This window comes from Alternaria incomplexa, assembly GCF_024043165.1.
Source record: "Alternaria incomplexa strain BMP 0042 chromosome Unknown scaffold_14, whole genome shotgun sequence".
Classification (NCBI taxonomy): Eukaryota; Fungi; Ascomycota; class Dothideomycetes; order Pleosporales; family Pleosporaceae; genus Alternaria; species Alternaria incomplexa.
The window spans coordinates 778,674-791,345 of NW_026249863.1; the positions used below are offsets into that span (position 1 = coordinate 778,674).

General features: G+C 52.7%; 7 protein-coding genes across 7 annotated transcripts; 1 reads left to right on the forward strand and 6 right to left on the reverse strand.

Annotated features, from left to right (window-relative positions):
- Positions 1-230: 230 nt before the first annotated feature.
- J4E90_008977 (uncharacterized protein) lies at positions 231-674 on the forward strand (the record flags this gene model as incomplete). Its single annotated transcript, XM_051438498.1, has 1 exon — positions 231-674. The coding sequence occupies one exon, from the start codon at positions 231-233 to the stop codon at positions 672-674; it is 444 nt and encodes a 147-aa protein (XP_051287808.1).
- A 680-nt stretch (positions 675-1,354) lies between these two features.
- On the reverse strand, positions 1,355-1,963 carry J4E90_008978 (uncharacterized protein; the record flags this gene model as incomplete). The annotated part of the gene is made up of 3 exons (XM_051438499.1): positions 1,355-1,393; positions 1,465-1,860; positions 1,910-1,963. 3 exons carry the CDS (start codon positions 1,961-1,963, stop codon positions 1,355-1,357), a joined length of 489 nt encoding a protein of 162 aa, XP_051287809.1.
- An 803-nt stretch (positions 1,964-2,766) lies between these two features.
- J4E90_008979 (uncharacterized protein) lies at positions 2,767-4,556 on the reverse strand (the record flags this gene model as incomplete). The annotated part of the gene is made up of 3 exons (XM_051438500.1): positions 2,767-4,135; positions 4,185-4,306; positions 4,380-4,556. 3 exons carry the CDS (start codon positions 4,554-4,556, stop codon positions 2,767-2,769), a joined length of 1,668 nt encoding a protein of 555 aa, XP_051287810.1.
- An 848-nt stretch (positions 4,557-5,404) lies between these two features.
- J4E90_008980 (uncharacterized protein) lies at positions 5,405-6,492 on the reverse strand (the record flags this gene model as incomplete). The annotated part of the gene is made up of 2 exons (XM_051438501.1): positions 5,405-6,318; positions 6,372-6,492. 2 exons carry the CDS (start codon positions 6,490-6,492, stop codon positions 5,405-5,407), a joined length of 1,035 nt encoding a protein of 344 aa, XP_051287811.1.
- A 213-nt stretch (positions 6,493-6,705) lies between these two features.
- Positions 6,706-8,973, reverse strand: J4E90_008981 (uncharacterized protein; the record flags this gene model as incomplete). Its single annotated transcript, XM_051438502.1, has 4 exons — positions 6,706-7,522; positions 8,195-8,522; positions 8,802-8,866; positions 8,915-8,973. The coding sequence occupies 4 exons, from the start codon at positions 8,971-8,973 to the stop codon at positions 6,706-6,708; spliced, it is 1,269 nt and encodes a 422-aa protein (XP_051287812.1).
- Positions 8,974-9,595: 622 nt separating this feature from the next.
- J4E90_008982 (uncharacterized protein) lies at positions 9,596-10,834 on the reverse strand (the record flags this gene model as incomplete). Its single annotated transcript, XM_051438503.1, has 3 exons — positions 9,596-9,745; positions 9,801-10,728; positions 10,776-10,834. 3 exons carry the CDS (start codon positions 10,832-10,834, stop codon positions 9,596-9,598), a joined length of 1,137 nt encoding a protein of 378 aa, XP_051287813.1.
- A 261-nt stretch (positions 10,835-11,095) lies between these two features.
- J4E90_008983 (uncharacterized protein) lies at positions 11,096-12,404 on the reverse strand (the record flags this gene model as incomplete). Its single annotated transcript, XM_051438504.1, has 2 exons — positions 11,096-12,320; positions 12,370-12,404. The coding sequence occupies 2 exons, from the start codon at positions 12,402-12,404 to the stop codon at positions 11,096-11,098; spliced, it is 1,260 nt and encodes a 419-aa protein (XP_051287814.1).
- Between the last annotated feature and the right edge of the window lie 268 nt (positions 12,405-12,672).

A 12,672-nucleotide genomic window follows, 5' to 3' on the forward strand; every position in this document is an offset into this window, starting at 1 on the left:
ATCGCATATGTTTCTTTCGCATTCGGGTGTTCGGCACTGGCAGGTGGCAGGATGCATCGATGATACGATGCTGACTGCAGATGTGGGCCAAGGCTGACTACAACTCGCTAACATGTATTGTGAACGTTGTGCTGCACGCCTGAGCATCGTCAGATTGCTGTATCCTGCGAACAGTCCACGTACCTCAAACCTTAGACACGCTGGCATTGTGCGTGTTGGCCGCCCACGACATGGATTCTAAGGAAAGCGAGCAGGCGAAGGAGATCGTGGCATCGACCCCAACATCATCGAGCACGAATCCGAGTCCAGACCCAGACCAACCAACATTCTACGACCCCAAGCCTTCACGTAAGCCACCGCCGCAACATGGCAAAACCGCAACTGGAGCACCTGTCAATCCGCAGACTGCTTCTGCGCTCGCACAATCGCGTCACAAAGGCAGTGGCGTCCCGGCATCAACCCTCGCCGCCCTCATGGCAGAGCCCGAGCCTGAGCCGGAGAACAAAGAGAAGAGATCGCTGCGCGAGCGGTGGAAAGAATGGAAGGAGAGAAAATCGTATGACAAGAAGGACGAAGAATCGGTATGGCAGGTGCGCGGAAGCTCCACGCAATGGAATGTTTTTGGTTCACCTGTGAGCGAGGGGAAGATAGAGAAGGGTAGGAGTTGGAAATAAGCGTATCCACTAGGAGCAATCTTGGTAAGTCGTCTTAAATGAGTGAGGGGAGGCAGATGCTAACGAGAGGATGTAGGTGGGGTAGAAGCCGAATGATTAGAGCAGGAACCATGATGGCCGATGGTACATCATCGCTCCTTCCTCAACACACAACTTCCTGTCTACGAAATCATCATCCCGCTTTCCTTTCCTCAAATTACAACGTCACAACCCCACATCCCACCAAGTCCCTTTACTTGAACTGTTCCTCAACATCCCCCATCGGCCCCATCGCCATCTCAACCGCCCTCCTCGTCGCCCCATCCAAATCCGCCTCCTCCATCCCCAACACCCCATTATCCAAACCCCCCTTACTCTCATAATCAGCCCCCTCACTCCTCCAAACCCCCGCATAAAGCGCCTTCGCAAACCCCAACATCTTCCCCTCTCCCAACTCCCTCATCCCATCCCCAAACCTCTTCTCCACATCCTCATATCTGATCGTCCAATCCGCGTCTCGCGTCCCGAGCACCCGGTGTAAACTATCCAAGATGTCGCGTTGGGAAACCAGGAAAGACGATATGTAGACACCTTCGTTCCTCCACTTCTCCAACGCGACACCATCGGTGGCATCTTGACGATGCACGGGAAGAGACAACAACCCCGCAACCGCCCTCCCACAAGCATCCCAGGTGCTAACGTTAACCTTCTTCATCCCATCCCCATACATCGTCACGCTCCTATCGCGGATCCGGAAGCCAAACCACGGTTCCCCCATTGCGAGACTGAATTCGTACCAGAAGCCGCATACAAGAGCTGTGTAATCCAGTCCTGGTGTGCTCTTCACATCGTCAATGAAGCGCTCGAAGTTGGCAGGTAAGTCAGCCTTGCCGCTGAGTGCGCGGTCGCCGATGCCGTAGCCAAAGTAGTTAGGCATGATCCAAGGGATCTTAGCGGCGGCGGCGCATGACACGATGTGGGAGTGGAGATTCAGTGGGGCGCGGGCGGAGAGGGTTATGATTAGGAATTCGTGGCCATCAAGAGCGGAGGTGAGGGCTGTGTCGTCGTCGTAGTCGACCTTGACGACGGTGAGGTTGGGGTTGGTGGGGAGCGTGGCGGTGCTGGTATGTCGGGTTAGAGCTGTGACCTGGTGTTTGCCCGTACCAAGGAGGTGGGTGAGGATGTGGGAGCCGACTTGTCCGGTGCCCTGATGGTGTTAGTGGGATGGATGGAGGATGGGATGTGGAGGGGCCTACGCCGATGAGGGCGACTTTGCGGATGTGCGTTAGTTGCTGGGTTGCGGAAGACATTGCAGATCGAAATTGATGCTTGCAAAGTTATATTGATGCGAGGGAGCGATATCCCTTTGACTGAGGTCGCAAAAGGAGTTGATGGGCGCTTTGTGGTTCACAATTGCTGCCTCCTGCCCATCTTTATATCTTATCCCATCCACGTAAACATCTCAGCTACACAAGCATCCATTTACAGGTTCGGGATGACGCTAACCTCGCGTCGTATACCAGAATGACATCAAGCCACACAAGTCTCACGTCCCTCTAGATCTGGTCAGCCAGTATAAGCTAAGTCCGCTTAACGCCGAGACCGTGCAAAGAGCCACGCTGAAGCGGCATCAAGAACACGTTCATTTGATCTCTAGCTTCGTCTAGCACGTCTCTGTCGGAGAACATAATGGCAATGTCTCCATGGACTATTAATTTGAGACTGGCGACACGAAGAGTGCGACTGCTGTCTCACACCTACAATACAACGAATGAAACAATGGCATTTTCAGACCAATGGAAACCGAATCAGAGGATAAGCCACAACAAGATTTTAGACAACCTTGTTTGCGATTGAAACAGGTAGTGGTTGCGATGATGTAAGACGCAACAGTTCCCATCGGCTATTCGGTGGCATCCACCCACCGACCTTACTCACATCCTCCCGACCGCTCTACAAACCTCATACAGCTCCATGCCTATTTATCCGCATCCGATCTCATAGAGAGCGACTATATTCCCCGTCTCACCACAACGCTGACAATACGGTTCAAATTTCTTCCGTGACATAGTCCTCTGATACTCCCCATATAACCCTACCCAATCACCCCAGCCTAGTAACTACCAACCACATTCTCAATCTCAATACTAGGCTGAATATACGGCACAACCTTCGTCCTAACCATAGTCCTCTGCTCAAACGCATACGCAAACCCAATCAAACTCTCTTCACTCCACAGCGCACCCACAAAAGAGATACCGAATGGAATATTCGGTGCCGTAGCATTCAAGTCACCGCGTGAGTTCGTGACAACCGTTGTGTTCGGCGGCAGCGCACCAAGCGGAACAGTCACAATAGGACCGCCGATGATAGCAGAGATACCAGACGCAGAGCGCGAAGGAACAACGACGGCGTCAAGGTCATATGTAGATAGTGCGCCGAGGAGACCGCCTTCGCCACCGAGGTAGAGGTCTTCTTGGTAGGCTTCCCAGAACTCTATGTCGGTGTTTGAGAAGTTTTGGGATTGCGCGATGGAGCTGTCGAAGTCGGCTGTGTCTCTGTCGGGGTAGTCTTCGGCGGGGAAATTTTGAGTGAAGTTTCGGACATCTTCTAGGCTGTGGACGTCGTTGGGGTTGTATGTGAGTTGCTCAAGGTAGTGCGCTAGGTTGGGGACGAAGTCGCCGTCGAGAACGATGCCTTCGGCGTTGGATTCGAGATACTGGTCCCAGGCGGTGTAGTTGGTGTTGTCGACAACGACTGCGCCGGCGGAGCGGAGGACGTCGAGAGCAGCTGTGAAGGCAGCATAGATGGGCGCGGATTGGGGACTGGGCGTGCCGATGGCGTTACGCGGTATCCCGATTCGCTTTCCTTCCAACGCATCCAGAGTGCATGCAGCAACGTAGTCGGGCTTGGTGGCATTAGTTGCGTTGCTTGCCCAGGGAATTGCAGACGTGTAGTTGTCGTAACTGTCAGGTCCAGAGATGGCTTGGAGAATGTAGGCTGCATCTTTGACGGTGCGGGCCATTGGCCCAACGGTGTCTTGGTGCTCAGAGATCGGGATGACAAGTGCTCTGCTTGTAAGTCCGACAGTAGGCTTGATGCCGACAACGTTGTTAAGCTGGCTGGGCGAGATGATGGACCCATCGGTCTCTGAGCCGAGTGTTCCAAAGGCGAGACCAAGACTAGCAGCAACACCGCTGCCACTACTGCTGCCACTTGGGTCTTGACCAGGGTAGTACGCGCCATACGTTTGACCACCTCGAGCAGTCCATCCGTTCGAAGAGTTCGAAGATCGATAGTTAGCCCATTGCGAAAGATTGGCCTTGCCGAGGATGATAGCACCAGCTTCTCTCAGTTTTGCAGCGACCGTCGCATCACGTGGGACTTTGGCACCCATTAGTGACCAAGATCCAGCAGTGTTGTTCATTTCGTCAGCGGTCGCGATGTTGTCCTTGATGAGAATCGGGAGTCCATGGAGAGGGCTGCATCCAGTCAGCGAAGGACCATGCAGTTTCTTGCAGCACAACTTACCCACGAAGCTTTCCACATGCTCGCTCCTCGTCCAACTCTTTCGCAATCGTCCAGGCATCTGGGTTGATCTCCAATACTGCATGCAGAGTCTTGTTGACTTCGATGATGCGTCCCACATAAGCCTACATTATGTCAGCGATGCTGTCCAAGGTAGATCCATGCCTACACATGTTGGCAGGAAAACCGGGAACCTACCTGGACTAAATCCAAACTTGTAAAGTCTCCAGCCTCAAGTCCAGCAGTCAAGTCATCTGCGGTAGCGTCCAGCAACAGAGGCAATTGAGGTGTGGTGACGTTGTACTGTGCGTACACAATCGTCGTAAGTGGCGCAAAAGCCACAAAGACCTTTGTTAGAAACCACGCCGAAACCATGCTGACGGTTGCGAATGCTACCGTTCGGTAGGAGAGTGACGAGTAGATGCGGTATCGAGCAAGAGCTGCTTCATTACTGTGTACGATATCATGTGTCTTATAGTCATGCTTCCCGTGGTGACCCGAGAAGGACTGCCGCCGTGCACCCATGTCTGACCGGGATTATGCTGCGCGCGCGTCTTCCCCGCGGTGCCAATGCAAATTCGATCCTGGAAGTGTATTGATCTGCATGATAAGAAATACAGATATGCGGTGTCACCCTCCAATTTGTGCCCGTTGTTGCGAGGTAATGGCAGGCATGCAGGTACTGTTCCTCCGATTGACTCGCCACAGCCTAGTACCTGATCAGCGCAATACACCGGTGTCACCCGAACAAAATACTCGAGCAGCCTGTAAAGCCGGATTTCTCACTCAACCGTTTCTCAATATCACAAACATTTCGAGCGCTCATTATGTAGGCTGGGAAACTGTCGATGCGATTGCGGCAGGTAGCAATGCAGATCATAGACGAGAAAGGAAGGTGCTAAGGGAAAGAATCGTGAGATCGAGCTTGACAAGTGCCCGCGGATGTCGAACGGGCTGCTGGCGACGGATAGTTATCGATACGACTAATGCATATTTTCCATGATGTAAACATGGAGTTGTTTGGAGTTTTGGGGTAACCACTGCTATCGACCTGCCGTAATCGGCGCCTCTGGCTGCGTCCTACCTCTAGAAACTTGGTCAGCCGTCGGGCGCATGCATAGATTCTTAATCGGGGTAGGTATTTCCGCGTTCCTAATATCGGAGTATATCGTAGTCAAATGTCATGCGCCTTTGTCAATGGCGCGCGTAGTAGCATTTGGCGTTCAGTCGAAGTAGCCAGGGAAGAGCCACTGGAGCTTCTTCTCGGCCTCTGAACCGCGTCCCTCCTTCTTTGTCATGGCGCCTGCGAATCTCATCTGTCCGTCTAGGTGCTTAGCAAGCACTTGTTCCGTGTGCTCCTCCTTGCTGAGCTCGTTCAGCACGGCGCCAACGAACCGCCTGGCGTTCTCTGCGTTTGCCTTCATGTGCGCCATGACCATCTCCACATTGACGTCCTCTGAGCCGTCGCCCCTCCAGCAGTCGTAGTCTGTTGCCATACAGATCATCTGGTATCCGATCTCAGCCTCGCGCGCGAGCTTTGCTTCAGGCAGAGCAGACATGTTGATGACGCTGCCGCCCCACGAACGGTAGAGGTTCGACTCGGCGCGTGTGCTGAATTGGGGTCCCTCCATGCAGATGAGGAGTCCCTTCTCGTGGAGTGTGATGCCGTCTCCCTCCAGCGCGTGTCCGCACTGCCTGACTATCTTGGACAGTTGCTTATCGAAGGGGTCGCCAAAGCCAACGTGTCCAACCATGCCTCCCTCAAAGAAGGTGAATGGCCGGATGCCCTTTGTACGGTCGATGATTTGGTCGGGGATGACAAAGTCGCGCGGTCGCACTTCTTCTTGGAGGGATCCAACGGCGGAGAAGGCGATGATGGTGCGTACACCGATGTGTCGCAGCGCGGCTATGTTAGCCTGGTTCTTGACCTCATGAGGCGCGAGTTCGTGGTGTAGGCCGTGTCGGGAGATGAAGGCGATAGGGATCGGCTTGCCGGTCGAGGGCGACGGGTGTTGTAGGATGGAGACGGGTGATGATGGTTTGCCCCATGGTGTGTCGACGTCGAGTGTAGCGGCGAGGGTGAAGCCTGGTAGGGAAGAGATACCAGTGCCGCCTATGACGGCAATGTGAACGGGCGCTGGATACGGGGTAAGCAATTGGCCAGACGAGCACGGGACGGAAGGTGCGCACCATCATAAGTACTAGGAACGCCAGCCATCTTGCGATATGGAATTGAGACGCGTCTAAACGAAGTGCGAGGCTGGAATTGAGGTTTGAAGAGGTTTGGAAAATGTTTGACGCGTAGTAACATGCGCCGAGGGGTGTCGCGATAACATTTTCTGCCATGGCGGGGTGCTCCTTCCCCCGGGCCCTGATGGCGTATGCTTCGGCCAATCGGAGCTGACAGGAGTTACACGCTAGCGGCCTTCTTTGGGCAGCTTTCCCTCACATGCTGCCCATTACTCTCACGTCCTCAGCATTTGATTGCAGGTTCAGACTGATGTTCTCTATTCGTAGCAAGGCTTCACCCATGAATACCCATCCACTCCTCCCTCATCGCCTCCGCCAAATCCCAAACCTGCCCCTCATCCACCACAAACTTAACCTTATACATCTTCATCTTCTCCACCTGGGTGTCGTCAAACAGCATCGCCATCGCCCCCTTGCAATGCTCATCTCTCTCCTCCTTAGTCTTTGCCTCTGTCACGAAACGAATCACAATCTTAGCACCAGGCTTCAGTTCGAAGATGCCATCGAGAGCCTCACGCATTCGCTCCGGTGACTTGGGTATGCCAAACATGTAAGCCCGGAAAGAACCGCGATCATGCGAGACAGCATTCAGGCCGATTTCGACGCTGGAGAGTAGTGCTTTTGGGGGAATGCCTAGTTTCATTTCGTCGGTGGTAAGGAAACGCTTCATTACTCCTGGATCGTCGCCGAAGAGAAAGGTGCTTGTTCGGTAGTAGTTCTCTACAAGCTCGCGGTAGAAGGGCTGGCCAACGTAATCGGTGTTCCAGTAGTGCGCTGGGAAGTGTTGTGCTTTCCATCTGTTGAAGTCGTACGAGTAGAGCCTTGTTATCGGATCTAGGGTCGTCCGGAAGTGCTCGCGCTCGATGAGCTCGCGGTCTCGTGTGCTGAGGTGGAAGTAGATCATATCGCGTATCTCACGCGGTAGTTTGGTCATGATGTTGTTGGTAAGCTGCTGGCATTCCGTCCGAGCGACTTGTTCGACTGCGTCTCTTGTTGTTGGTGTGGTGTTGGCGAGATCTTTCTCCAGGCTTGCAAGCTCCTCCTGGAGCTTCGCGACACGCGCTTTGCGTATATTTTCTTCGGAGAGTGCTCTATCATTGGTGTTAGTCTGACAAGACATCCGTCAAGACACATCCATGAGCTCGCTGGCGTACCTCAAAGCACGCTTCCGAAGGTGCACGCATGTACAAGCACCCACACCACCAATCTCATCTGTCCTTGGTATTGCGTACATCACGATGCACATACTTTGTCGTTTACTCAAGATCGAAGAGGATCACAAAGAGAACGTGTCCCAATTTCAAGAAGTCGTACTATGGTCTATCAGGGTGCTGCTGATCGCTTATTCAGGTACTCACGCCCTGCGTATGCGGTCTGGACCCTGCATGACTTGCGATCGACAGCATACTCCGCTTACGCCAGCCACCAGGTCCTCGAAAACTCTACCCATATATTCGAGGGCAAGACACACCCGTTGGGACGGGAAGGAAAGAAGCAAGGAGCAGACAGCCTCATCGCCTAGCATTGCCAACAGCCTTTGCCAGCTTCAACATAAGGAACTGTTTAAACTGGCTCATCTGCCAATCCTCCTCGACAAACCACTCTTGATCTCCTCCGTCGTGACGTCTCCATGATCAATAGTCACCCCCCACCCAAAATAATCAAAACACAACATAGCCTTTGTACCAGCAGCAGCTAGCCTACGCAGCGTCGGCAAAATGACTGGAATGACGGTGTCGCATTCCCAGCATTCGGCAACGTACGCATTCGACAACCAGTCACGGTTTACGAGGAGGTGTAAATCGATCTTAGTGCCAGCCTTGAAACCGAATAGTGCTTCGAGGTCTGCGAGCAGCGCTCGATGGGGTTTGAGCCGATATCTCCTGTTCGGGCTGGCCAACGGTGCCGTTATCCCGTCGAAGTCGTACTTGTCGCATTGTATGAACAAGGAAACGTTGAGGATGTAGTTGGCTGGTATGATACCAAGGTTTCCTCTATCCAAGCTCCGGAAGGCGCCTAGCTTTGCAAAGTGGTCTCGTAGGTCAAACGTGGTGGTGCGGTAGAACTTTTCGAGTAGCTCGGTGGAGAAGTCTGGAATGACGTATGTGGTTTTAAAGAGATGACTGTGGGGTTCAACGAAGTAATACAGTGTTTCGCCTCCCTGGGCGCAGGGCCTGCTATCGCAATCGCGATGGTCGCAATGCTGTAAGACGACTGGAGAGTCGGGAAGGAGGTACGAGTAGATGTAATCGCGGAGTTCGCGTGGACAGACTCCGAAGAGTTTTGCACACAGTTGTCGACAGGTTACTTGTGCGCATCGATTCACCTCGTTGATAATGTTGTCTTTCTGTGCTTGCAGCTCGGCTTTACGAGTCTCGTGTCGCGCGTCCTCTTCAATCAACCTTTGTGCGAGCTTGGCTTCTGTGCGGAGTAGGCTAGCTCCTGTTAGTTGTCGCATATCGCGATGTCCTTGCGAGACTTACTTGTAGCACTTGTCGCGGAGCTGCTTTTCCTGTTCTTCTGGCCGTGATGGGGCTGTCATTTTGGTACGAGTAAGGTGGATTGTAATATTTACGACTTGGCAAGTTGAAGTAATGGTTGAAGCAGGGTGTGGAACCGTGTAGTGAGACCAGGCGACCAATGCTGAGGATGCACCCCAATTTGTAGGCGAGGAAAGGAGTGAGAGAAACGGTCGTGCATCTGCCTGGCGAACGAGAATGAGACCACCCGCAATCATTGCGTCATCATGTAGTTCCCTCGCCTGGTCAGTCTTGCACTTTGTGGTCGTTATGGTGGACAGTGTCACTTTCACGGTGTCACTTTCACGGAGTCTTTGAAGAGCGCAGGGTTACTTTGAGTGGAGTGTTTTCTGCTCTGTCTAGATACCGGAGTTGAAGCAAGGTATATGACAAAGCTTTTGGAAGAGATGAAAATGCCAAAAGACCGTCTCATCGCGGCCTGGCCGCAAAGTTCGCAGAGAGCAACTATCAGGAAATGATTGAATCTGAGAGGATAGGACCGCTCGCATAAATGAAAAGGACTACCGCTGGAATTCCCAGAAGAGTCGAAGCAGGGATGTTGGTATGCGCTTTTGGGAATCGACATCATCGATGTCGCTCATCTTGACGGTCAACATTCCATATTTAGGACGGGCCATTGAACGACTAGGCTTGCATATCGTCCGCATTATCCCACGCAGTCGATGTAGGAACGACACTCCAAGCGCCTGCAGGAACCGTGCCATCATCGGAGTCATCGAGGGGTTCAGCATCAAGCTCAGCTTGTGTAATGCGCTTCTGTTCAACTCCGACATGCTAGGAAAAAGTCAGCTCATCAAGAAGACGTCCGAGTGATCTTCTTATCACATACCTCCCAAAACTCCTTTGCGATAGCCTCAAGACAGGTCTGATCCCATGTCGTAGCAAATGTATCGGTGCGCCAGCAAATCTCGACCGATAGAAGTATGCGAACCCGACAGCCTGTGGCTTTAAGTCGAGTGAGGACGGGTAAGATGACCGGAACTACGTTGTGCGACATCCATTCCTGTTGTTCAAGCGCGGAGTATTTTTTGGGATGTTCGGATACCAGTTTGATGGTGATCTTGGTGCCAGCTCTGAAGCCAAACAGCGACTCTAGGTCGACGAGAAGAGATTTCTGCGTGGCATTGATGCGCATGTTCTTCTCGTTAAGCATCCTAGCCTTTTTCCGAGAAAGATGTTGATCAGCAGCAGGATCGATATGCGTGCGGTCGACAAGCTTGAACTTGTAGTCCTGGCAGTTGATCTTGACCTCTATCTTAGAGACGAAATCCACTGGCGGGAAGCCTAAGTTCCATTGATCTGTGGCTCGGAATGGACCAAGTGCTGCAATGTCACCCTGAACCACGAAGCAAGAAGAGCGGTAGAAGTTCTCACCAAGCTCGCGGACCATCGCTGCGCCCACATGTTCGGGCTTCCACCAATGGTCGGTCGTATCTTCGGAAGGATCAAAACATAGCTCCTTGGAGCAATGTTCGGAAAAACAGATGACACCGTAGCATACACAGTCAATGATGACGTTTTCGCAACTGGTGATGTAGCCGTAGATCGTGTCTCGGACCTCGCGAGGGAATGTCGTGTAGATGTTGGTGCAGAGTTCTAAGCAGTCGCTCCTTGCGAGGGCTAGGAACGCATCGGCCGTTCCAGTTGCACCGGTAGCCGACTTCGCATCGAGAACTTTGCAGTGGCGTCGCAGCTTCTTGATCCTTGTATGGGCAGCGTGTAGCTGAAGCTCTGTCTTGCGCTCTTCCTTCAGCGCCCTGAAGATACCATTAGCTATGGCTAGGAAGTGGTGAGTACGACTCACTCGTTGCACTTTGCGCGCAGGCGCTCGGTCATGCTTAGAGTTGATCCTGAAGTGGACATCTTGATAGGTAATTCAAGATGTGGGTTGGTGGAGAGTAGAAGGAGAGTCGGTCGAAGAGAACGATTAAATAGTAGACTGAAGATCAAGAGACAGTAAGTTGCCGCGTGGTGAGGATAAGGCCACTAGCAAGTGAGGCCGTCACCAAGTGATAGAAGGTAGAACATGAAGTCGCGAGGCCCTTGTTCGCAAGTAAAGGTAGCTCGTGATATTCGTTGTCGACTATGGAAATCTGCCACCCATTGGATAGCGGAGCCAACAAATCATCGGGCACCCAAGGCCCGCCATATAATCGTATCCTCCTGACAGCCGCCCAACTCTTTCTCGATTTCAAGAAGCTCATCTCTATCAAGAGGCATGTATTCATCGCGCTCGTCATCAGTACCGTCTTCTTCCGATTCCTCATCCTCTTCTTCGTCTTCGTCGTCTGCTTCGTGCAGTGTATCGTCGTAGTACTGTTCAAGCTCTTTCCGAAGCTGCGTTTCCAAAGTCAGCTTGCATAGTGATGCCACGGTAAGATCATCACTTACTTGTCTGAACTTGTCCGACCACTCATCGTGTGACATAGCTGTATTCCCAGGTATCATCAGGTTGACGTGATGCCCTGGTATGATATCTTCGAATGCATATCCTTGCCATCCTCGCGATAACCGACAGTCATTCGTGACCATGTGCACAACGAATTCGATCGTCCAACCAGGAAGGTCCGGAAGAAGTTGCCTGACATTGTGTAGTAAGATCAGGAGCCGGTCGTCATTATAGCGCACAACGCCCTGGATGTCGCGTAGGTAAATTCGTAACCGTGCCGGCTGGATCCGTAGTGTAAGATCCGCCAGAGCACTGGTCAGAAGTCGCTCGGTTTCCGGCTCGAACTCGTCGTTGCAGTCGATTGTAATCTCCAGCTGGCGGACTATCTCAAGAGCTTTGCAACTAGTATCGACAGCAACACCGTTGAAGAAGGCTTTGATGAGATGCAAGTCCGTGCCGAAGTCGAATGTACTTCTTGTGTACCAGTACTCCGCCAACTCTTGCCGTGTGGCCTTGCCGAAATGATCATATCCGCCGCTGGCCAACAGACCGATGCTGTTGCTGACGAGCTCGAATGGGTCCGAGACACCGAGATCCTTCGATGCTACCACAGGTACAGTATGTTGGCCGTTGTGCCAGGCTGGGGGGCCCACGATTTGCTCATAGATCATGTCGCGAATTTCGCGTGGCAGTTTCAGCTGCATAGCTTCGCATACCGGACGACATTTGCTTTGCTCCACTGCCATCAGCTCCTGTAGAAGTGGCTCTCCCTCGGGATCTTCGAGACGTTGCCTCAGATTACTTTTAAGCTCATCCTCGAGCAACATACATTCATCCTCGAGTAACATCTTCTCGGCCTGAATCTCGTTGATTCTGTCACGTATACGCTGGTCATCTGCCAACAGGACTTGTGTGCGGTTCTGCTTCGCTCGAAGGTAATGGCTCAGGCGTTGCTCCAGGCTACAAATGCTTCAACACATTTCCAACACTTGGGAGAGGTTCCACTTACGTCCCGCCATTCGGCATATTCTTGGCGTTCGGCATATCTGCGTCTTGCGCGAGAGACTGTGGCTCTCGGAGTGATGGTGGGGGTGGAGGAAGCTGTGGAGGTGCTGCTCAGTCGATGCGGTCTGTCTTGTTGCACGGAGCGAAGAGTCGCGTTGGGATCCGCCAGATGGAACCCCACGTCACGCGAAGTCACATGGCAATCAAAAATAGCAATTTTGGAGAGCCAAGCGACGTCCTGGGGTGTCAACCAGGTGGCCTGGAACAGCTGCGGGGACGACGCGCCGAGAAGCGCGTGATCACGCGT